Source organism: Colletotrichum truncatum, assembly GCF_014235925.2.
Source record: "Colletotrichum truncatum strain CMES1059 chromosome Unknown Contig_0001, whole genome shotgun sequence".
NCBI lineage: Eukaryota > Fungi > Ascomycota > Sordariomycetes > Glomerellales > Glomerellaceae > Colletotrichum > Colletotrichum truncatum.
The window spans coordinates 7,003,663-7,025,216 of NW_027222398.1; the positions used below are offsets into that span (position 1 = coordinate 7,003,663).

The 21,554-nt window shown below is 53.3% G+C and overlaps 5 protein-coding genes across 5 annotated transcripts; 2 read left to right on the forward strand and 3 right to left on the reverse strand.

Annotated features, from left to right (window-relative positions):
* Positions 1-1,992: 1,992 nt before the first annotated feature.
* On the forward strand, positions 1,993-4,167 carry CTRU02_201943 (uncharacterized protein; the record flags this gene model as incomplete). The annotated part of the gene is made up of 4 exons (XM_036725300.1): positions 1,993-2,294; positions 2,346-2,506; positions 2,561-2,937; positions 2,998-4,167. 4 exons carry the CDS (start codon positions 1,993-1,995, stop codon positions 4,165-4,167), a joined length of 2,010 nt encoding a protein of 669 aa, XP_036582978.1.
* Positions 4,168-4,794: 627 nt separating this feature from the next.
* Positions 4,795-5,555, reverse strand: CTRU02_201944 (PAP2 domain protein; the record flags this gene model as incomplete). Its single annotated transcript, XM_036725301.1, has 2 exons — positions 4,795-5,433; positions 5,502-5,555. The coding sequence occupies 2 exons, from the start codon at positions 5,553-5,555 to the stop codon at positions 4,795-4,797; spliced, it is 693 nt and encodes a 230-aa protein (XP_036582979.1).
* Positions 5,556-6,420: 865 nt separating this feature from the next.
* Positions 6,421-8,437, forward strand: CTRU02_201945 (RWD domain-containing protein; the record flags this gene model as incomplete). Its single annotated transcript, XM_036725302.1, has 2 exons — positions 6,421-6,991; positions 7,044-8,437. The coding sequence occupies 2 exons, from the start codon at positions 6,421-6,423 to the stop codon at positions 8,435-8,437; spliced, it is 1,965 nt and encodes a 654-aa protein (XP_036582980.1).
* A 7,989-nt stretch (positions 8,438-16,426) lies between these two features.
* Positions 16,427-16,690, reverse strand: CTRU02_201946 (uncharacterized protein; the record flags this gene model as incomplete). Its single annotated transcript, XM_036725303.2, has 1 exon — positions 16,427-16,690. The coding sequence occupies one exon, from the start codon at positions 16,688-16,690 to the stop codon at positions 16,427-16,429; it is 264 nt and encodes an 87-aa protein (XP_036582981.2).
* A 1,179-nt stretch (positions 16,691-17,869) lies between these two features.
* On the reverse strand, positions 17,870-18,121 carry CTRU02_201947 (uncharacterized protein; the record flags this gene model as incomplete). The annotated part of the gene is made up of 1 exon (XM_036725304.1): positions 17,870-18,121. One exon carries the CDS (start codon positions 18,119-18,121, stop codon positions 17,870-17,872), a length of 252 nt encoding a protein of 83 aa, XP_036582982.1.
* Positions 18,122-21,554: the final 3,433 nt, after the last annotated feature.

Genomic DNA, 21,554 nt, shown 5'->3' on the forward strand with positions numbered 1-21,554 from the left:
ACAGTAATGCCTGTCCTTTACAACATTCTCTCTGATTGGCATCCACCTCATGGTATGGATGGGTTGAGCAGCGCCAGCCCTGTCAACACCAGGATCTGTCGTGGCGAGAGACACGTGCAGGATGAATATAGCTGATGTTGTCCATGGCTCCGGCTGGCGGAAACACCCCGTGAGCAGGGCTAGCGAACTAGGTTGAGAAGACAGACGAGGCCCAGTCATTGTCCCGCCAAGATTATGTCTATCCGGCTGGGCAAATCGACTTCGCCTTCGCCGTCCGCCCTCCAACGGCAGCGACTCGTATGCGGCATAATTCGTGCACTTGACTCGACCCAGCAAGCCGATAGCCCGCGCCCCTCGAGAACAGTTGGGCATGCTTTGAAATCAACCATCATGTGAACTGATTGTGGTTGGACTACAGTGGTGTGGAAAGGCTGGAGTGCTTCGACGTCCGCCGATGTAATGAGGCCATTCCCATCACTGGTCTACTAGTAGTACCTTAGATAGACTTCACCACACCCACCAGTTCTTCAGGTACAAGAGGCACACCAGACTGAACTGTCTGATATCAGAAGGGACGGACGGGTAGAGATGGAGAGACCAGGGCAACAGGCAAGGCAAGCAGGAAGAGGAGGAGGATAAGGGAACAGAAAAGGTTTCGGCATCACCATCAGCCGCCCCTTCCACGATCCCTGCGGCGGTTTGATCCACTGATTTGGCAACACCACACTAGTCCGAATCAGGCATAGCAGCCAAACTTTTCTCCTAGTGCCCCCCAGATTTGGGGCTCAAGTCCAACGTCAAACCTTGTCGCCCGCAACCTCAGTGCCAGGGGCTCAGGCAATTTGGGCGACACTACGAAACCAAGACGTGTTACATCACTGCTTCACCTCATCGCCACTCAATGCTCCAACACCAAGCCTCGCAGTGCTGCACTCACTAGGTCGCCTCCAAGCACTTCTTGCCGGATCATTGCGACGGGCAACGGCACAAAGTCCACCTTTCTTGCTGCTTCTTGTCTTCCCCTTGGTTCTCAGGATGCCGAGCACCTCATGCTGGTTGGATGACAAGGGGCATGAGATACGATGGATCCAGGTATCAGCCCAGCCAGAGTTGGCGGGGTCGTGACGAACATGGCCGCCATCCCGCGCCCAGCCCAGTCCTGAGCCCTCCCGACGAGGACCAAGACCAGCTACATCGCCGTATTTGTGATTGTTCGAAGCCACCTTCTAACCAGCAACATGCACGTCAAGAGACACTGGCCCCATCAAAGCCCCTCACTGCCCACCCTCTAATTGTGGACCGTTCCGAGCTGTAGATGCTTTCCAATTCGCCCGCTCTCGTCCCTCTCTATCTCTTCTTCTGGATTGCCAGTCTTCGCCCCCCCTGGTCTGGCCTTTCTGGTAGGCCACCCCTCAGCCGTGCTACCCTTGCTCAAGGTTGGTACTTGGGCCCCATTTGGCGGTTTGGCTAACTCTCCGGACCTCATCTGGCCCGCGCGGGGGCCCTTCCCGAGCCTCTCCCTTGTTAGCCCCCTATTGGGTCTCTTCCACGCTTCTGTGATCGCCTTTTGACCTCTTCATGCGGCCTTCCCTCTACCGTCTGACTTCTGGAAGTGGTCTTTCCTCCCTTCAGGCCGGTCCCTTTCCTTCTTTTGAGTGGCTGGTTCTACTGCTCCTTGTTTCTATTCGTAGGTTCCTACTTTGCCTAGTGTCTGTTTCGTCTCGTCCGCCCTCTTCGTCCAAGAGCGGCAGACTTCTACGCTCCATCCAGTCTTTTCACTTACCCTTTTCACTTCTCCATCCCATCCGCACGATCTCCATCCTCTCCTCTTTCTATCCCTTCGTTCTTCACACTCTCCTACCCTTACTCGACAAAACGTCTTCAACAGGTCTATGGATTAGATGGTTCGGACGGCGAATTAATATCTGGCACCTCTGCGGCTCGACGCCTGCACTCATCTCCTCGACCATTGCCAGGTGATTAATCGACGAGATGGATAGTTGGGGCTTGATGGATCCCCATGGAGGTGACCTTTGGACGCGGGCTGAGACCGACGGCTTAACGAGTGGAGGTGGAAACGACGGTGATGGCTCATTACGAGGGCCGTTCAGGGCTCAGAACAACTCGACATCGGCTCTGATCAACCAGTTCCGCTTCCAGGCGGCGAAATCGATTCGAACCTCGACCATTATCCTCGCTGTTTTCAACGTCATTGCAGCTTTCGCGACAGCAATCGGGATTCTTTGGGATAGCTATGGCTCGGCGAAGAGGAACAACCCCAAATTCGGCTTCAGGTACGATTGTCACCGTTAGAATCTAGGACACTCTCACTAACCGGATATCAGAACCCATGGCTTCACCTTTGTCGGGCCTGCGGAGTCGTTTCCTCTCGTTCTGTCTGCCGGCATTGTTCTCCAAGGCATCGTCTTCGCCATCGCCCAGTCGACTGGACTCGACCATTTACTGACTCTCGGTTGCACCATCACTTCACAGCTGATGCTGCCTGGTAAGCTCCCGCGTCTGTGGTACGTTCATAGAATCGTTGGCTAATGGAAAACAGCCGTTTTCATTGTTCCCTATATTCAACTAGTCTTCGCACTCGAAGTGGCCATTCGGTCACTGCGAAGAAATCCCTTGCCCCCTCGTGGAAAGTGGAATGTTACAATCTGTCTAGCCATTGTCGGCACTTTCCTTCTTATTACCTACCTTGTTACTCTATTCATTCGCCCCCCCAACTTCTGCTTTGCCTCGCTATTCTGGTTTGTCCAGCGATGGAAGGAAGGCTGCTTCGTGCTCCTGTCCCTGATCTCGGCAACCTTACTCGGCTCTACGATGGTCATCTTCTTTAGACTACACAATAACTCCAGAATCGAGGCCACTGAACGTGTTGCTGCGTCAAGAATGGTATACTTCATGGCGGTTGCCTTCATCTCGACTGTAAGCACACTTGAAACAGGAAACCCGCCAGCCGGTTGCCATGCTAACTTGATGGTTTAGAGCCTTCTTATCCCCTTCTTCTTCAACCTCTCTTTTACTGAGCAGAGGGGTGCTAATGGCCAAGCCCTCACTCTCTCCATGATTGCCTCCGTCGTTGCCAACGTTTCAGGCCTAATGACTGGCGGCCTCCACTTATTCTTGCGGTCAAACACCCTGTCGACCATCGGTCCCCGCGATAAGTGGGAGTCTGAGCGTAATAAGCTTAAGGCTGGCATCCGTGTTTGGGCTCCCAATGGCGATGGTGACTACGAAAACCACATGATGAATCCTGTTGGTAGGGCACGGTCTCGCCCGAGGACGGACAGCACCGACAGCTTGGTGCCTGAGAAGGAAGAAGAGGCACGCATCGAGAGCCCCTCGGGCTCGCCGACGTATGCCAATCCACTCCGACAGCATGCTGTATACCCCAAGCCAGCTCCTTCACCCGTAAGAGTACCAGAGCCTGCGCAAGTCTCAACCTACCAGGCGCCAAAGACCCATGCGCGCAAGAGGTCTTACTCCCTGTTCCCCGCCGAGAACAATAACAACACCAAGTCTATCACGTTGCTTCCCGCCACCACCTATTCTCCTACTTCCAAGGCGAATGACGACGATGTCTTCTTCCTCAGGCCTCCGCCATCCATCCATCCTCAAGGTATCCGCCACCGCCGCGACTCTTCCTTGGCATCTTCTGCCACTGTACAGATTGGCCTGCGCTTGTCGAACGTGGATGACATGCCACCTCTCAACTCGCAGTACTTCCAGGATAACTCCAGTGTTCATCAGTTGAACTGCCCTAAGGGTCTGGAAGGCGAAGGCTCTAAGCGCCCTAGCCCTTTGGCGCAGGTTGATGTCGTCAGCGATTTGAGTTCTTCAGACTTTTCTGACTCTGAGGGTGACGACACGCTGGTGCCATCACCCATCCGATCGGAGAAGGATGTAAGAATGAAGAACCTACCTGCGGTTCCCAAGGTCTCTGTTCCTAGACAGTCGCAGTTGAAGAAGGAAGAGGGTGAGCAGCTTACGCTGAGCCCAGCAGTCTACAGGCCCGGTAGCCCTCAGAAGACAAGAGTCACTAGTCCGCAAGGCGTCGGCTTCAATAACCCTGCGCAGCGTAAAAAGGCGCCAGTCAAGTGCACTAAGCAGGATTGCCAGTGTGATGGCCAGCACGAGAAACGTGACTGGATCTGATGGCAACCCAGCGACAAATGCACGCAACTGGTATTTCATGGTGTTCAGAAGCGATACAATAGACGTGTCTAGAATAGGGCGGTAAAAAGCGCATGATACGATCTTTCGGCCACATTACGGAGTTGATGGAGAACTACCTTTCCCTTCTTATATTTTACTATTTCATTGGTTGGCGTTTCTTTTGCGGAGATACCTGTACGACATATAACGTCTACATATTGTTTGGTTTCTTTATCTCTTCAACAACGCACTCATGTACGTTGTGTACGATTTGGGGCGAAAATGACTTTCATTGGAGAGTGCAGGATTCACCCATGGTAGGATAGGTTTTTAGAGCATTTGGCTCTCGAGTGGGTGGATTAAAACGATGGTATGAATAGCTACGAGATGGATTTGACATTAGTGAGCGGAAGGAAAGTGGCCACAGCAGTAGGCTTCTTATAGTATAGCTCAAATGGATAAAGGGCTCTGCCAAACTTGAGATGATATAAAATACGTGACATGAAATTTGTGGACAGGGAGAACCATATCAGACATGAGCCCTTCATCGGGTTCACCTATTACAACTTAGTTTTCCAGTTGCATGTTCGCGCCCTGCTTGTGGAAGTAATCCAACTATGTGCTGACTTATTTGCTCTTGTGTTTCTCTATCTCGACCCTTCGTTCTTCCCATTTGTCCCACCCTGACTGGCAAGGATCCTCTTCTACCACAAGATCCCTAAATCTGAACAGGCGAGCAATTGGAAGCTGCAAGCCCCAGGTCAAGAGGCCAACCTCCCTAGCAACAGCCGTTACCACAAACCAGCCGACGGCAGTTATGGCACCAGCCAAACACCCAACCAGAACCTGCTTCACAGTGTGGTAGTTAAGGTAAACTCGGCTCCACGCCACCGCAGCTGCGAGGAAGAGACCAGCGCCACTGACGACGACACGCTCAATGAGCGAGTAAGGGCGATGATGTTGCCGCGCAGGGGATGGTCGGTGCCTGACCAGCAGGAACAGGGCGAGAAATACAGACCAGAACGCGACAAACTGAGCGTGGGAGCTGGGCATGCCGTATCCCTTGCCGTGGATGCGGCGGGGGCGTTCCTCCTTGATAAGGCGCTTGAGGCCAAAGTTTATGGCCTCGCAGCCGAGCTGGCCGGCGAACATGAGAGCGATTTCGATCTCGCGGGTCGACCATATCAGGGTCACATAAACGATGCAGAGGGCTTGCGGGAGCAAAGCGAGCCATGCGCAGAGGAAGGAAAGAGGGTCTTCGGGGTCCTGTTGGGGTGGGAAAACAAGTCAGTAATCTTCTGGGGAACAGAGGGCATATGAATATTTGGCCTTACATAGTAGACGTGGGTGAGAGAAAGAGAGGCAAGAGGCCTCGTGTCTTCGTCCATAGCTTCCGCTTCGTGGCTCTAACAGCACGTCCAGCTGTAATCGAGCTTCTTAGACTGTCTCTCCGGAGAATGTGGGTTCTTTAAAGCTCAGTCGTGGAATTCCATATGCCTCGTTAAAGGACTGTTGACTGCAATGTAGGAGGAGTAAAATTCGACTCAGCCCAGGGGCTGGTAAAGTTAGAGGGAATGTCGCGGATCGTGGTGCACAGCACTCTGGAAATGTCAAAGTGCTCGCTGGCCGTTGCGCTGCACCTGCGCACTTGCAATGCCAGCTTCTTCATATTTGCATAATACGTCAGGTTGCATAGTTCCAAGCTGGGACCAATTGAAAGCTGTCTGCCCCACCAGCCAGCGGGTTGTCCTGTGGCTTGTGGCTGGTTCTGGCCCTGGACCCTTCTGTCACTCGGCAAGCTGCTGCTAGAGCGATTGTGGTGCAGCGTGGGAGCAACCCCAATTTTTCTTTTTGCCCCGCGATGCCATGCGTGCGGCAAAGAGTCATCATTTAATTATCAATCCGGTCAGCCGGTTTTGTACCTGGTTTTTTTTTTCTTCAGTTAGGCACTCGTGCAACTTCCGTAACTCAAACCCTCTACAGCAGCCTTTGTTCGGACATGGGCCCATCATAGCCAGTCGCACTTCTCGCGGGTTCCGCGACTATTTATCTGCATTACTACAATAATATCACTGCCGTCCAACTTTGCCACTAGTGCTGGCGTTGTTCAAATATTTCGCGGTGCCCATCGCTAACTCTACGTACTCTCCCCCTGCTGCAATCCCTCTAGCTACCCAGCGCCCGCTTGATCTTGATCTTGCATCTGGTCGCACCGAAAAGTATGACACACGCCATCTTCGACAGGTAGCAGCCATGGACGCCGACAGCGATGACCCACGCCAAGACGAGCTGGGTTCCCTTCAAGCCATTTTCCCCGAAATCGAGCCCGATGATAAGAACCCTTACTGCTTCAAGATCGAGCTCCCAGTCCACCCAGCGAAGCCTGTAACTGTCACATTTCCAGCCGCCTCTAACGTCGATGTTCCTGTCGCCGCTCAGCTCCCCGGTGTCGAGCCTAGAGTTGACTCTCACGAGCTGTCTCATCTGCCGTCCGTCGTGGTTCGCATAACCTTGCCTCCGGGCTACCCTTCAGAAAAACCCCCCAATGTTAGCATCAGCACGTCGCCGCCATGGCTCTCGAAGGACGCTACTAGGAAAATAGAAGAGGAAGGCTCCCGATTATGGGAGGAAATGGGCAGAGATATGGTCGCGTTTACGTATATCGACCATGTACAACAGGCTGCGGACGATGTTTTCGGAATGGTGGATGGGAATGGCGCGCTGGAGATTGATCCCTCGCACAAGATTGCCATCTTGGACTACGATATCGAGGCTGCTCGCGCCGCGTTTGCAAAGGAAACGTTTGATTGCGGCGTCTGCTTAGGTACGAGATCTCCTCAAGGCCGGCGATTCATTGTTGCTGACAAGCTGGACAGATCCGAAAAAGGGGTCGGTTTGCCACAAAATGCTCGATTGCGGGCACATCTTTTGTACCCAGTGTCTGCAGGAATTTTACAGTAATGCGATCACGGAAGGAGACCTCGCCACCGTTCGTTGCCTTGCCCCGAACTGTGCGAAAGAGCGCGCGGAGACGCGCAGCGCCTCTGGTAAGACGAAGAAGCGGAAGGTCAAAACTGCCCTCAGCCCTAGTGAACTGCTGCAAATTGGTCTCTCCCAAGACATGGTGACCCGTTATGTGACGCTCAAGTACAAGAACGAACTTGAGTCTGACAAGAATACCATCTACTGCCCACGGTCATGGTGCAGCGGGGCTGCGAGGTCGAAAAAACACAGAAAGCCTGAGGGCTTAGATGACATTGAGAGTTCGGATGAGGACACGGACGAGGAAGACGAAGCAGCCGTGCAGGACGGCGCGGGAGGGAAGCAAAAATCCAAAAAGGGGTTCGATGCCGGTGACCTCCTGGCTATCTGTGAAGACTGCGGTTTTGCCTTTTGCAGCCGCTGCTTCCAGTCGTGGCACGGCGAGTTCTTCCGCTGCCTGCCCAAACGAGACAAGGGCGAGATCTCGGCCGAGGAGCAGGCCTCGATCGATTACATTAACCTTCACACGACGCCATGCCCGACGTGTGGCGTGCCGGCGCAGAAGACACACGGCTGCAACCACATGATTTGCTTCCGCTGCGCCTCACACTTTTGTTATTTATGCTCTGCCTGGCTCGATCCGCGGAACCCCTATGCTCATTTCAACGAACAGCCCAACGGCAAGTTCACGTCCTGTTACATGCGATTGTGGGAGCTCGAGGGCGGAGACGGCGATGATGTGGATAACGGGTTCGGCGGCGGTCCTGTGCCACCAGCGGCGCCGCAACCCGTAGAGATTGTTGACATTGTCCCGGAGATCGAGGAACCTGACGATACCGATTCAGAGGTGGATGCGGACGAGGTGGCCCAGGAGCCGCGCCCCCCCGCCGGTGGCGTTGCCCGAGAGGGACCGCTCGTCCTACGTATCGGGGCTGATCCAGCTCCCCGAGGCGGTCGAGGAGGAGCTGCAGCCGCAGCAGCCCATGGACCTGTTCCGCCCGCTGCGCCGCCGGCACCTTTGCCGCCAGTTCGGCGAGGAGGCCCTCAGCCTCGAGGTGGAGGACGCGGCGGTCGAGGGCATAGGGGCGTGGATGCTCGGGGCGGTCGTCGACAGAACCAGCAGAGGAACCAGGCACAACGGGTGCCTGTCGTTGGGGCCGCGAACGGGGGAAACGGCGCCGCGGCAGGACAAGCCGGGGACGGCGAACTTGATCCTCTCCACGAAGCGTGGATACGACACTTTGTCCAAATGGCTCTGATGGATGAAGAGGACAGCGACGACGACTGAACGGCTTGCACTGATGATGACGAAAACGTGTTTACAGCAACGCCCCCGTGGCCTAGCCTAGAGTGGCAGACGAGGAGAAGGGGTTAGTAGATACCAGCACTGATACCATGAGAAAAAGACATTTATACGCCATAGAGAATCATGAAATGTAATCGAAATTTTATGTATGGACATTGTGCCAAAGCTTTGCGTCATGATCAGAAGAAGGTAGTAAAGTAGCCAACGAACATGACTGACTACATAGGTAACCCTTCAAACTTCAACGACGATAGATTCGGGTCCCGACTATCAATCTCCGTGCCCTTGAGAAATGATATCCAACCCCGTTCACCCGTCATCTCCGGGCCGATCGATCGTCCAGATATATGTACTTCGTCGGGAGCAAATGTTATTACACATCTCACAATCATCTCGGTTCGGAGCCCATCCCCGAAGGTAAAGAACGGCAGTTCTCGAGGGTTGCAAAAAAAAACTTAAAAAAAAAAAAAAAACTTGGGTATTTGACCCTCGCTTGCCCGCCCCTCCCATTTCCCGGGTAATTCAACACGGCATTCTTCATGCCCAGGGAATGAATACTGAGTAGATGGCATCTGCGGACAGGGCGCGCATAGATGGCCGAAGAAAACATCCTATCCGAGAAAAGAAGAGAGAGAGAGAGAGAGAGAGAGGGAGAGAGAGGTAGGTTCAAGATGTACAAACTGGGCATGTTTCGTTAGATACCGCGTTTGCTGAACGATTTCATCCCACGGTCCTGCGTATTCTTCTTCCTCTTCTTCTTGTTCTTCGTCTTGCTCTAGTCTGTCCCTCTAGGTATACGTACTCTCCTCATTCTAGAACACCGAACGAAGCGCGCGCATCAGTACGCAACCTTGCCCCTCCTACCTCATACGACGTTCCATCATTCACGTACTCCGTTTTGACAATCAAATAACCATCACCGCCTCTGCATCGCTTCTTACAAAGATCGATGCTGAAGTGGTATTAGACATCCTTTTGATAAAGGAGCGAGTAAGGCCAGCCGGGAGTGCTCATTCAGGAAAGGGGGGCTTGCTCAGGAACGATTACCACGTCAGGGTTTAAGGCAGGCAGGTGGGCAGGCGGCAGGCCCCCCTCGAAAGGGGGAGGGGAAAGATGGCAGCGTGGGCTCTTTTGCACGCGCGCGCACACACACACATACCGGTAGCCCCCGTTGTGGTCTTTGGTAGGAGTGTGCCTGACTGGCGGCGACGGCGGCGGCAACCATCCACCCAACCCTGCCCTCCTCCCTCCTCCCTGTCAAGTTTGGATAGCTTCCCAGGCTATATCATCCACCATTGCTGACGGCCAGGCCCGGTCCTCCACTCTCGTTACCATATCATATTGTCCGTTCGAGAGGTTGGAGTACAACCAGTGCAAATCAGATCCTGAGGAAGAAGAAGCAAGGTGAGGATAGGCGGAGGCAACGGGGCAGCGTGGCAGCGTGGCAACCCAGCAAAGTAAGACAGCAAGTACGTGGGAGGAAAGTCCCCATTATAGTGTTCCACGACAGACTCCTCGTCGGTTGTTGAAGATAAGTGGAGTGTAGCCAAGAGCGAATGAAAGCATTATTGAGTTAGCACAGATGCTATAGGCAGGAGAAAATGCTAGAGAAACGAGCACGTCCGTCAACACGCGCGACTTTGACGACGACGTCGTAGTGAACACAACTTGCTGGGGCAAACACCAAACACGGAAAGAGCATGATGAGAAGCCCCGTTAAGTAACCAAAAGGGTATGGAGAAGCAAAAAAAGGTTTCTTGTCGTTGCTACTCAGCTCCACTTTGCCTCGGAAAGATTCTTGCGATTCAATACAACTCTGGCGAGGGGAGGAGAGAGAGGGTTTCAAGAGTACCTTGCTCAGACATTCACGCGAGTCGTCCTCGCATGAGAGATTAAGACCCATCATCATAATCGTATGAAAGACTCCTTTAGCCTCCGGCGCTGCCCCTTTCCGTATTTTGTTCGTCATCGTGTCGATTCCTGATGGCGAGCAATCCGTTGACGACACGGGCATTGTGACCGGGCCTGGAAGAAGGGCATGCCGCCTAGGTTTAGGGGCTGATAGACACAGGGGGGGTGGCCGGAGGGTAGCAACCCCAGATAGACGACGACGATGACCTAGAACTCGACACCATAATTTACTTCGCCTTCAGTACCCGGTGAGAAACACATGATAACGAGTTTTGCCACCACGCCAGCGGGACGCGCCATCCATCGCTTGCCGTGACCCTGAACTTACTTCACTATTGCTTCGAAGGCTTGCGTCTTGTCTAGTTCACTGTGCCCGTCGACAAGCCTGGGTGTATGCGATTCCGAGTTTTGGTTTGCCTGGGCTTACGTCCCACCGTTCTCGTGACGAAGCGTTCTTCTCTCGTCTTGGGAGTGTCGAGGCAACGTCGTGTAGCCATGAGCGCGGGCCCTGCAACTTCAACTGGGAATGTGCCTGAGAAATGTTGCACTCAGGGCTCTAAGGTGGATAAAAAGAGTCAGAGTAGCAGCAGCACCAATAGCTCGAGGCAGTTCTCATGCCGTTCCTATTCCGCGTGGCGTCCCGGAGCCCGAAAGGCGGCGGGACTCGCCGCTGTCGCGACTCAAGCCAGGTTATCCAGACGTCAGCTAACCGAAACGAAGCTTTTGCTTTCCCTCTTCTCTTTCGGCGTAGTCCTAAGGCATTGAATGAAAGTCATCGACCCGAGGCCGGAATAGGTCCCGCGTGGGCCCGGCTTGAGAGTTTCAAGAGTGAACATCGATGTTATTGCAGCACCATCACTGGAGCCCATTTCCAGTTGGGTACAAGCGTGTGCTGGGCAGCTCCAGCATCACATACGATGTATGTCTCTACTAAATGTCGGTTGCAGGCACTGGCGTTGCTGCGGTCTGCACGGGGATGACGACCTAGCGTCGTTGACGAAATTCCCTAGGCTTTTTCGCCAGATGCCTGTCCTTGAATCTTGCTCGATTGTCGTCCGTCTACACCCAAACTGTAGAACGGAGGTTGAGACAGGCGGTAGGGCACCGTAGGAACCGCTCAAGTGGGGATGAGCATGCACTAAGAACGCCACGATCAGAAGCAGCCGCACTTTGTTTTTGCTCTTGACCTCTAACCCCCAGAAGCTATGCAGGCCGAATAACGGCCAAGATGCCAATTGGCCAAGGGGAGTGGTCGGGAAAATAGCAGCCATTGGATTCGGCCCTTCCAGGCTAAAATCTAGGTCGCTCAACGGGAGAGGGGATTGTGATGCCGGTCAAGCTCCCAATTTGTCACTAGCTTCTTATACTCCAACCGGGGGACTAGGAAGCAGAATGAAGAACCAGCAAAAACAAGGGATGGGGAATAAAAAAAAATCCATATCTCCTGGGTCCTTCGCAAAGAGGACCGGCCAAAGGATAGATAAACAAATAAACAGACAATACGATCTCAGATTCGTGCAAGACAGGATAATACCAGCGAAGACGAAGGGAGGTTGGCAGATGGGCGATGTGGGCTGTGATGTCTACATAGTGCGTTGCGGGGTATAGGAATTTTTAACATGGGCCCAGCGGAGAAACAAACCGTGCAGTTGTTTGTTGAGCCGGGAGAGGAAGCACTAGCCGGCAACGTTGTTAAGGTCTCCTGCAATGCCACTGGACAAGCCTAACAAAGCCGCATGCCCCGTATGGATAATTAATGGGCTCCATCGGCCAATATCCGCCTTCTTTTCGCGCATGAGTTAGTTGGTCGGGAACGTCCTGATTTTGAAAGGGATCCTCGCACGCCTCAATATTGTCGGGGGCCTGCCGACTGTGCGAAAATGACGGAGATTGATGGTATCCAGGGGGCGGGGGGGGAGCCAGAGATTTCCTTCGATACAAATCAGTGGTTTAACGAGGGACTTGCGACAGGATAGGGCTGCATCGCCACAAATCAGCAGCAATAAACAACGGCGTCCGTTCTAAGTTCAGAAACAAGGACATTACGACCGGCCGAGTTTCCTTTTCACGCTCTTGGTCTTGTGGTGCCGACTTAGCTAATCTCGGGTGATACTGCAGCATCGATGTTCATCATTTTTAGAGGCTAGGACCCCACCATTATATCCACGATACGCAACTCGCTGTGAGAAGATGGCGCATTCGCGTCATGGTGGAACGTGTTGCAAGATAGCCGCCAATCCGTCAGGTGGCTAGATGCAGCGGACGGGTTGGACCACTCAATGTGCGTCTTGCTAATTCGCGAAGGCCTCACTTGATACGTGAGGTTAGATTTGGGCAACTTCCAGTGGCAATACTTTCCGGCAGGGTTCAACCCTTCGCGGCAGATGGAGAGAAGTCAAACATGACCACTACAGGAAGCGCGCCAGTACAAGCACCCTGTGACCGGTTGAAGAGCATGCCGCGGTCATCCGGCCAAACATTACCTGCAGAGGATAAACTAGCCCCGGGCCTTTTGTAGGCCGTTCGGGCATTGTGCTCTTTCTAGGCCCCAGACGCCATTCAGATGGCTTGGTTCATTTGTCCATATTTGACACCCCTGGTGTGCTTTCGGAATGTAAGGCCGATTCGGAATGCTAATCGGCCAAACCGATGTAATATGCTGTATAGTCAATCGGTCGCTGACCAAAGTCCTCAGTGAAATGTGCTTAGGCCGCTCTTTGAGGACGTCGGCGCCAAGTCTGCGCTTCGAGCCGATTGGGTTGGCGCGCCACAAAATCGCTTCTGCTTCTTGATTCAGATGCCCGCATCTCGCGCCACCTCAATAGCCGACCGTTTGTTGTCTTAAGATGTCATCAGGCCTTGCCCCGTATGTTTCTACGCCACCACACCTGAATTTGAGCCAGAGATGAACTAGGTGCTGGGCGCAACAAGGCTAGCCATGTGTCACTGTTCACAGGATATCCTTCCCGGTAGGGTTCATCTAATGAGTTGATAAATGAGTGAAAGAGTGATGCGCAGGCAGGCGGTTCGCGTGCTGCATGTTAGGTCCAAGCAAGCAATCCGTTGGAAAAGTAGGCACAAACTAACGAGCGATTGATGACAATCTGAACTTTCACGTCAAGCCTTCACGTGTCGCGGCTTGCGACCGCCAGTGCGCTTGAAGGGACAGACCTGCGAGTCAACGGCGCTGTAAGTTGAAGGCTAGGGGGCATCTGGCACTTGCCGGGGAAGATCAGTGCCAGGGCCCACAGCGGCCGTGCTGACTCAACAATGACAACCTTTACCCATCGACCCATTGCCAGGGGGATCAATTCAACATTGGTAGAGTAGGAACTTCTCTTTGGGGTATCGAGAGTCTTGGGAAATGGGAAAAGCAAAGTATACCTTTTTCTTAATCCAGTAGAACATTCCTGACGAGGGCGGAGATCATCGTCCAAAAGGAGCCTCCTGTGCCGGAAACCTTCCTAGAAAAAGCTTAGACCAAAATGGAGGACAGGTTAATTCGTCCGCGGCCGGAGAAAGGTGGGGACCAATGCAGGGGTCGGGCCTCTTCGGTAAAAACGGTTTGCGACCATGACAAGGTCCAGATGAGATGCTTAGCTAAGAGAATCAGGGAGGCTTGCGCCATTCTCATGTCCCGTCCCCATTCTCCGCTGAATCTCCTGAATTTGTTTCTTGCTTGTTTAGGTGGGAACTCGACGAGATGGCGTGTACGTCGTCTAGCAATGGCACCCAGAGCCGACTGCCGCGAGACATGGCTCATCCCACCCCCGCTACCTCTGGGTCCCCGTATCCCTCAGGTTGCCCTTTGTCGATCCATCAAAACTCCATGGCGTGGCTTGTTGGTTGTCGCCTCCAGGCTCCATGCTGTTGGAGCGATCCAATTCGGAGAATTGATGGCCTTGGGATTCTTGACGCTTTGGGTTACAATACACAATTCGCAACGTAAAGAGCCGGTGGTTTGGAGCCGACTACCACAAGGCGTAAATGCTTCAGTATCAATCGGATACGCCCAGTTGGCCATTTTTCACAGGGCAACAGCGCGTGATTTTAGCTGTGCTGATGCCGTGAAAGTTGTGAATATCCAAAATAATGAAAGCCCCTCTTGCTCAACTGGCGACTAGTGCAGACTTTGCGCTTGCGTCGATGTGCTTCGCGAAACCAGGATGTGCAGTTGGAGGGTGATGGCAGTTGGAGGGTATATTAGCCGGCACATATAACCTTAGCCAGCCGTATATGGCCATGGGTAGGAGGAGGGATAATCTCGGTCTGCAGTCCACGACCAAGTTGCTACAAACTCTCGTTTCCCAGAAACATTGGCCCCTTGGGTAAAAATAACAGAGACCTGGCGAGCGGTTCAGAAATTGCCGTACCAGTGACTCGCCCCTTAACTGCAGGGAACGATTCAGAGGCCAGCATTAGCCAAGTAACCGGTTATGGCTGTTGTGCGGTATGGCTGTCTATCTGATGTAGGCTCGTGTTTCCCATGTGTACACAGCCCTGTTAAGCCCTGTTGAGTGTTTCGATCTCGAAACACAGACCAACACCAAATCAGTCCTTGATCGAGGAGGGTTGAAACAGTCTCCCATCGAGTGCCGTGCTCCCCCATTCAGTGGCCCTCTCCACTACAAGAAGATGACGAGTAGTCTGGGCGACGGTCGGCAGAGGGTCGAAAGGTCCCTTGGAAGACCAATCAAAGATGCATTGAACAGCAAGAGGACTAGAATTGACAGGGTCTGTGAAGGCTGTTAGGGGCATGTGTGGGCCGACAAGGACGGGGGCTGGTCGGACAAACAGGCGGCAATCCCATCTGCACAAGGAATCCGCGTCGACGAGAGGCGTGACGGGCCCCGTGCCCGCGCGATCTCACAGAAAATTCGCCGTGAGCCCCTTTGCACCCCCGGACCGTTACATCAAGCAAGGGATGCTTCCGCCGCGAGCGTTGGGTCTCTGACGAATTCTATGACCGCGACGGGGGACGCTTTTTAGGTGAGGCGCGTCAAGAATAGCGCAGAATCAAACCAGCTCTAGACGAGGTCCGTGGAGCACGGATAACGCTTGAAAGTGTACAAGGTCTAGGTATGTTCCCTCGAGTTAGACTGAACCAGAAGTGCGAGGGGAAAGAAGAAAAAGAAAAAAAAAACCCAGCTTGGCCTTGAGAAACCCTGAATCCTGAAGGTGGGTGGGCGGGCGGGTAGTTGGTTGGCAGTGGTGATTTAGGGTAACGTTCATATCGGTGGTGTACCTCTAGGCGCTTCCGTAGTGGCGGTACTCGAGCAACTGTGATCGACCTTGAAGCCGCTCCGCCGGGGACTGCCAGTCATGAACGGCCCCAACAGAGGGGACTCGTACGACATTGATTTAGCGGGAGGCAGATGGAGCTTCTGGTACACTAGAAGTGCTCAGCAAGTTAATGTGATCGCCGTCATTGTTTGTCTGGTGTGTGATTCGGTACCGGAGATTGAGATGTGTTTCCTTCCGGACCGGTGTGATACCTGATGCAAGGTGGTTGGTTGATTAAAGGCGCACATGGTTCTCTACCTGCACTGAGATATCCGGCCGCATGCATGGTTGCTGCTGGTCGTCATGAGCAAAGTAGGGCAAAACAGTGGTAGAGGCATTTGTTGTCGAAGCTGACCGGACATTCCGCAAACACTGCGGCAAGAGCCTGGTTCTCCCCTCTCTGATACCAGGTGGTCTGCAATCCACGGTAAAAACTGGGTGCAGTGTGATTGATTGATTGATTGATTGATTTATTCCTACTCGGTTATGAAGCCGCTCTTATGCCAGCAGCTATGCCCGGAAAGCGGGGTTTGGCAGGTAGCCGAAGCGTCGACAATGAACAGCGACGCCCCACTTCGCCCTGATGTTGCATCAGGGCCAGCTATCCCCAAGCTCCCCACTATGTTCTCTATTCTGTGTGTTTGTGCCCTCTGTTGAAGAAGTGTGTTGCTCTCCTGTCTGCTTTCTCGCTTTTGTGTTGCTCTCTAGAATGCTTGTTTTGCGTCCTCCTGCTTCGGTTCAGTTGGTGCTGGTAGCACCGTATCTGGTTCTTTGTACCTACAGTCTCCCCCCAGCGCTCAGCTTTGTCTCTTTGTTTTGTCCGTATCCTCCCGGACTTGTATGTGCCGTTTTCTCAGTTGCATCTGTAAATTCTTTGTTGCCTCCTGCCGGGTTCCTATGTGGCCTCTTGTTTCTTGCCTGTTGACCACTATTGCCCTCCACCACATTGGCCCAAGGGTCTTCCACGAAGCACAATGCTCCACTGACTCCGACATGTTCGATTACTGGGTATGAGAGCTCCCGCACAGATTCCGCAGACATTGTCGCGCGTTGAAGGGACACCAATCCTTCTTCGCAAAAGGGGCGACAGGGGACCAGTCTGTCTGTGGTCTGTAGTATTGTGTGGCATCGATCGTAGCATGCCTAATGCCTGGTGCTTTCTCCGTGCGGAAGGTGATACTGTTCTGTCGGACTCATCTTCGTCGTTGTGGGACGTTGCAAACTTTGTCGGGGGTGACAGGTGACCCAAAACCTGTCGGCGGCTGTTGTGTTGAAGTTGATTGTTTGGGCGCAGTCTTAGTGCTTCGTGTAGCGGCTTGTGGCTCGCCTGTGGTGGTGGTAACAGTGTTGTCTATTGATATGTCGTATTTTGCGGCTTGCTCTCAAGTTTTTCATTGTAGTCGGGGCGTGCTCTGCGGCCATCTTGGGCCCCTTTGGGACGTAGAATCAAGGCCGAGGATGGCATTGCATCGAAGGGGGCTCTGTGGCCGCGAGCACGCGTATTTGGGGCCGTTTTTGCTCCGATTTTCAAAAATTTCGTTCTCGCTGTTGTTGATGTTTTTTCTTTCCTGGGTGCAGTGTGGCCATCCTGTCTGTACGGATAGAAACCAGTAGACCACCTGAGAGATGCGGTCTGTGGGCGTAATGTGGTCTAAAGGTGACGTGGTTCCCGTGTCGGTGCTAGTTGATAGTGCGTCTATTAGCGCTGTCACTTGCATGCGTAGCTCAGCGGGCTTGGATCAGCACAGAGACCATCAGTGTCCACACAGACTGACACCTGCTGTCAGGTACTGTCACTTGTCGAGGTGCATGTGGGAGGGGCTCGTCATTCTGCCCGTGCGCCGGGGGTCCATCGGGAAGACGAAGATGTTGAAGAGACGGCGGGTAGGTGGAGGGAAAGAAAACAAGCGTCTCATATTTAGCAGTTACGAAGATGCGAGCCATATCTGATGTAGATGCAAGAGCGCTTAGATGCTGGACGAGAGTCCGCGTTGCCGCGACAAGGCAAGCCAATGCTGACGAGCAAAACATTTCCCAAACTGCAGGGTTGGTGTGAGGCCCATGTTAAGCAAGATGATGTCGACCACGCAGCAATTGAGGTGAGTTAAGGTGAGGCGAGGTAAGCTCGGGGAGTTCAGGGAGATTGGCGCTTTAGATGATGTTGCTCGGCTGGTCCTTGGCTTGGGCTCGCAGTAGCAGTGGCAGGTACAAGAGAGGGTGCTAAGAAGCTAGGAAGCAGGAGCCGAATGCAACGGCGCTGGCGAGAGTCGTGATAAACTTTGTTTTCGGAGCGGACCAAACAAAAAAGCTGGCGTACCTGAGAAGGAAACGCTGGCGTTTGTCCCTTTCGATCCTCAGTGAAAGAGGCATTGTGGGGGACGTGGAGAGGGTAACGGTGATGTGCCCGCGATGAGGTGACCTCCACCAGGTCTGGGTCAGTTGACGAGGATTACGGACGAGGGGGGTCTGCATACCGGCCCAGGGTCCTTGTTCTCGTCAAGATGTCGAAAGTCCTGACCAAAGAGTCAAGGGGGTGGGTTTTAATGGGAGTGGAGTGGAGCGAGAGCGAAAGCAGCGTCAGCCAGAGGGTAAAGGGCAGCGACTCGAGTCGTGAGCATTATGATAATCATGCAGCTTCAGATACACAATTGGCATTTGAATGGGAGGGAAAGGTGAGAAAAAGGGAGAGAGGGAGAGAGGCAAAGAGGAGCTCCTCTCCATAGCTCCTCTAGTGCTTGCAGTCAAAATCTTGCTCTCAATATCCGTACGAGGCGCGGATATGTAGGTCGCGTGTCAGTCGAGGCAGGGAAGTAGCTAGTTACGCATCCAAGGTCCGCAAAACCGATGCCCCAGCAGCTACGGCACAAGGAATAAAATAAAATAAAAAGGGGGGGAAAGTGTCGGAAGTCTAAGATCACAAGGTAAAAAGTGAAGAAGGCAGGTACCGCATACCTCACCTTAAACTTAGGAAAGAAAGTCCGGCAATAAAGTGGGCGGATCAACGGCATGCCCAAAAGACTGTCAAAAACGTGCAAGTGGGCAAGAGCATCAAGTGGACTTGGGCTGGGACAATAACGGCGACGACCACGACGGCATCCATCCACAAGAACGGCAATGCCTGCCCACTCGAACCGAGAACAACAATCAATCAATCATTTGCATGCACAAGGGCACGAGCCATCAACACTATGAGCCACGCCGTGGTGGACTTGAACTTACATGGGACGGAAAGCAAAATAGAGGAGACAAGATGCTGGGTCGACGATGACAGCAAGCAGAGCAAAAGTATACAAGAAACAGCAGGCGCAAATCCCTATGAAGAGAGCGTGCCAGCGGCATCCCTTCCAGTCTACCAGGTGGAGCTGGGCTTGGAAGAGAGGGGGTCCTCGGGACCCATCTACGTACCTGCCTGGGCAGAATACTGGAAGCAGAGCAGGAGAAAGTGGGAGGTGGGACCGGGCCATGAAAGAAGCAATGACCGTATTGGCCGGCTTGACGACGAGATTGAATCAGCACCCCGGCTCGCAAGGCATCTTAGCCTAGCCAACCCTGCCTGGCATAGTTTTGAGTTTTCCATTAGTTGAGAGCGAGTTAATATCGGGCTGTAAACACAGTGGCGGGACACTGTATTTCTCCAGCGAGCTCGAGGACTGCATCAGGGCTGCGTGTTAAATCCACTATCTGACGGGGGCATGGCCCTTACCATAGGCCTTGCAGTCACTGCTGGAAGTCTCTTGGGGGGGGGGGGGGGGGGGGGTGACTTAGGCGCTGGGAAAACTCCCAAGACCTGGCAGGCAAGTATGACGGACCTACCTGCCCTGCGCGGCGTGCCCTGGGCCTTGTTCAGTCCTCTTCATAGTACCGGGTTAGGGAGTGGCATTGTAGCGTGCTGACGGGGATGATGATGGTGGATGAGGACACAAGGTATCAATCAATCAATCATGGACGAGAACCACCATCTACAAGGGCTAGAAATGGTAAAGTTGGAATCTTTCCCCTCCGGTCGCCGGGGCGGTGCTTTCGTCTTCCCCCGTCCCTTCCCCCGACCGTCCGATACTTTTGCCCAAGTGGAAGGTAGGCATTGAAAGAGCGAAAGTAGTAGGTATGGAGTAATGTGCCTTGCTCGCCTCAATACCAATGAAGAAGATCAAGAGAAGGAACGTGCCCAGCCAAAAAAAGAGAGGCAGGTAAGGACCGACCGGGACTTCCGACTCGGGAAAGCAGCAGGTGCCATCAGTCAACCGAACTCTTCGAAAGCTACTTCTTGCCTGTTCCTATCCTTATTTGCATTTTCTGTCTCGACCATGACCATGACCATGCATGGCCTTGACCTTGATAATGTTCAAAGCGAGACCATTTACTAACTAGGTAGGTAGTCTTTGCCTTGGCCCGTCTCATCACGATGCTCGTCTTGTGCCGGAACTCGACGCGGCATTTCTGTTCTCTATCTTGCCCGTTTCGTCTGACGTCTGTGCTGGGCAAATTCATCTTACTTTTTTTTTTTTTTTTTTCTTAGTATTTGGGGAAACACACGGCTCGTCACCCCCGATTTTGCGGTTTGCTCTTGGTCAATTAAACCATGTGAGGACTTGCAAGGTAAAGCCGCCTTACTTTTCCTCAAAGGCCCGACTGTTATTAGCAAATTCCTTGGAACACGGAGATTTGTTATCGATAGTTGCCATCAATAATACTCCGTGGCTCCTTAACACTCTGTAAAAATCTCCATGGGGGAAACATCTTGCCTGGCTCTCCAGAATTATGAACCAGCCTCCATACAGGGAAGGCATGCAGTTGATATGAATTAATACACTTGCTCCGACTAAGCGTTCCGCTGTACGTAAGCCCGTCCTGGGGCTTTCGTGTCCGCTTTTGTCCACCGCCGAATTGTCCCCTCATGTTACTCGGACTACGCTCCGATCGCATCTCGGGAGACGGCGCGCGCAACACTTCCCTTTCCGCATCAACATGCAGGCAATCGCATCGGTCGGCTTGCCCATCCCTGGGCGTAGTATAAGTCGCTGGTGTGCATCTGACGATGATGGTGATGACGATAGTGGTCGGCTACAAAAAAAAAGTCAGTCAGTTGTATGGCCCATGTGGCTACTGCTCCGGCTTAACCCAGGCCCCCTCTGACGCTTTTCAACAACCATATTCGGCCGCCGCTGCAGCCGTGGCTCGAAGCTTCTGCAGCTAAAGTCCTGCAACTACTGCATCCTCTGCATGCACCCGGCCGTGCTCCCTTCCCTTGCCCCCCTAGCATCCTAGACTAAGAGTCAAGACAAGACCGGGACCAAGGCCAAGTTAACGGCCGAGGTCCACCTCGAGGGCACACCGTTGATGCCATGCCAGCATACAACGTCGCGTGTATGTATGCTGTGAAGTAAGGCAAGACAAGTCAAAGCCAAGGCGCGAGGTGAGAGGTATTGCATGGAGGCGGTCGACCACCTTCACCCGTCGTCCTCCACCACTACCTCCAAGCAGTTCCCCTACCCATGTCGGTACATCGAGTTGCTCAGGTACCTTGCACACCCGCCCTGAAGCCTACGAATAGGAAATCGGTATACCCTACCTTAACACCTTAACTCGTGCTGCCATTGCTTCCACTTGCATCTGCTGCCACTGCTTTTTGCTCCTGTACTGCGACGCTGTGTGTACTTGAATCTCGACGCGGAGCTTCTCTCGGGAGCCAGTGCGATGGCCCCCGGGGCCAATTGCGCGAGGTAGCTATTCTGTCAGAAACAAAAAGGACAAGTATGACGGGACTAGCTTAATGACTTTTCTTGTGTACTATAGTAAGGCATATAAGAAATTCGGGGGGGGGGGGGATTTTCTGGTCGCAAGTTGTCAGTATCGCCTCACCACGCCTCGTCCCGTCTCGTTCATTTCTTCCCAGTGTCTTGACCGC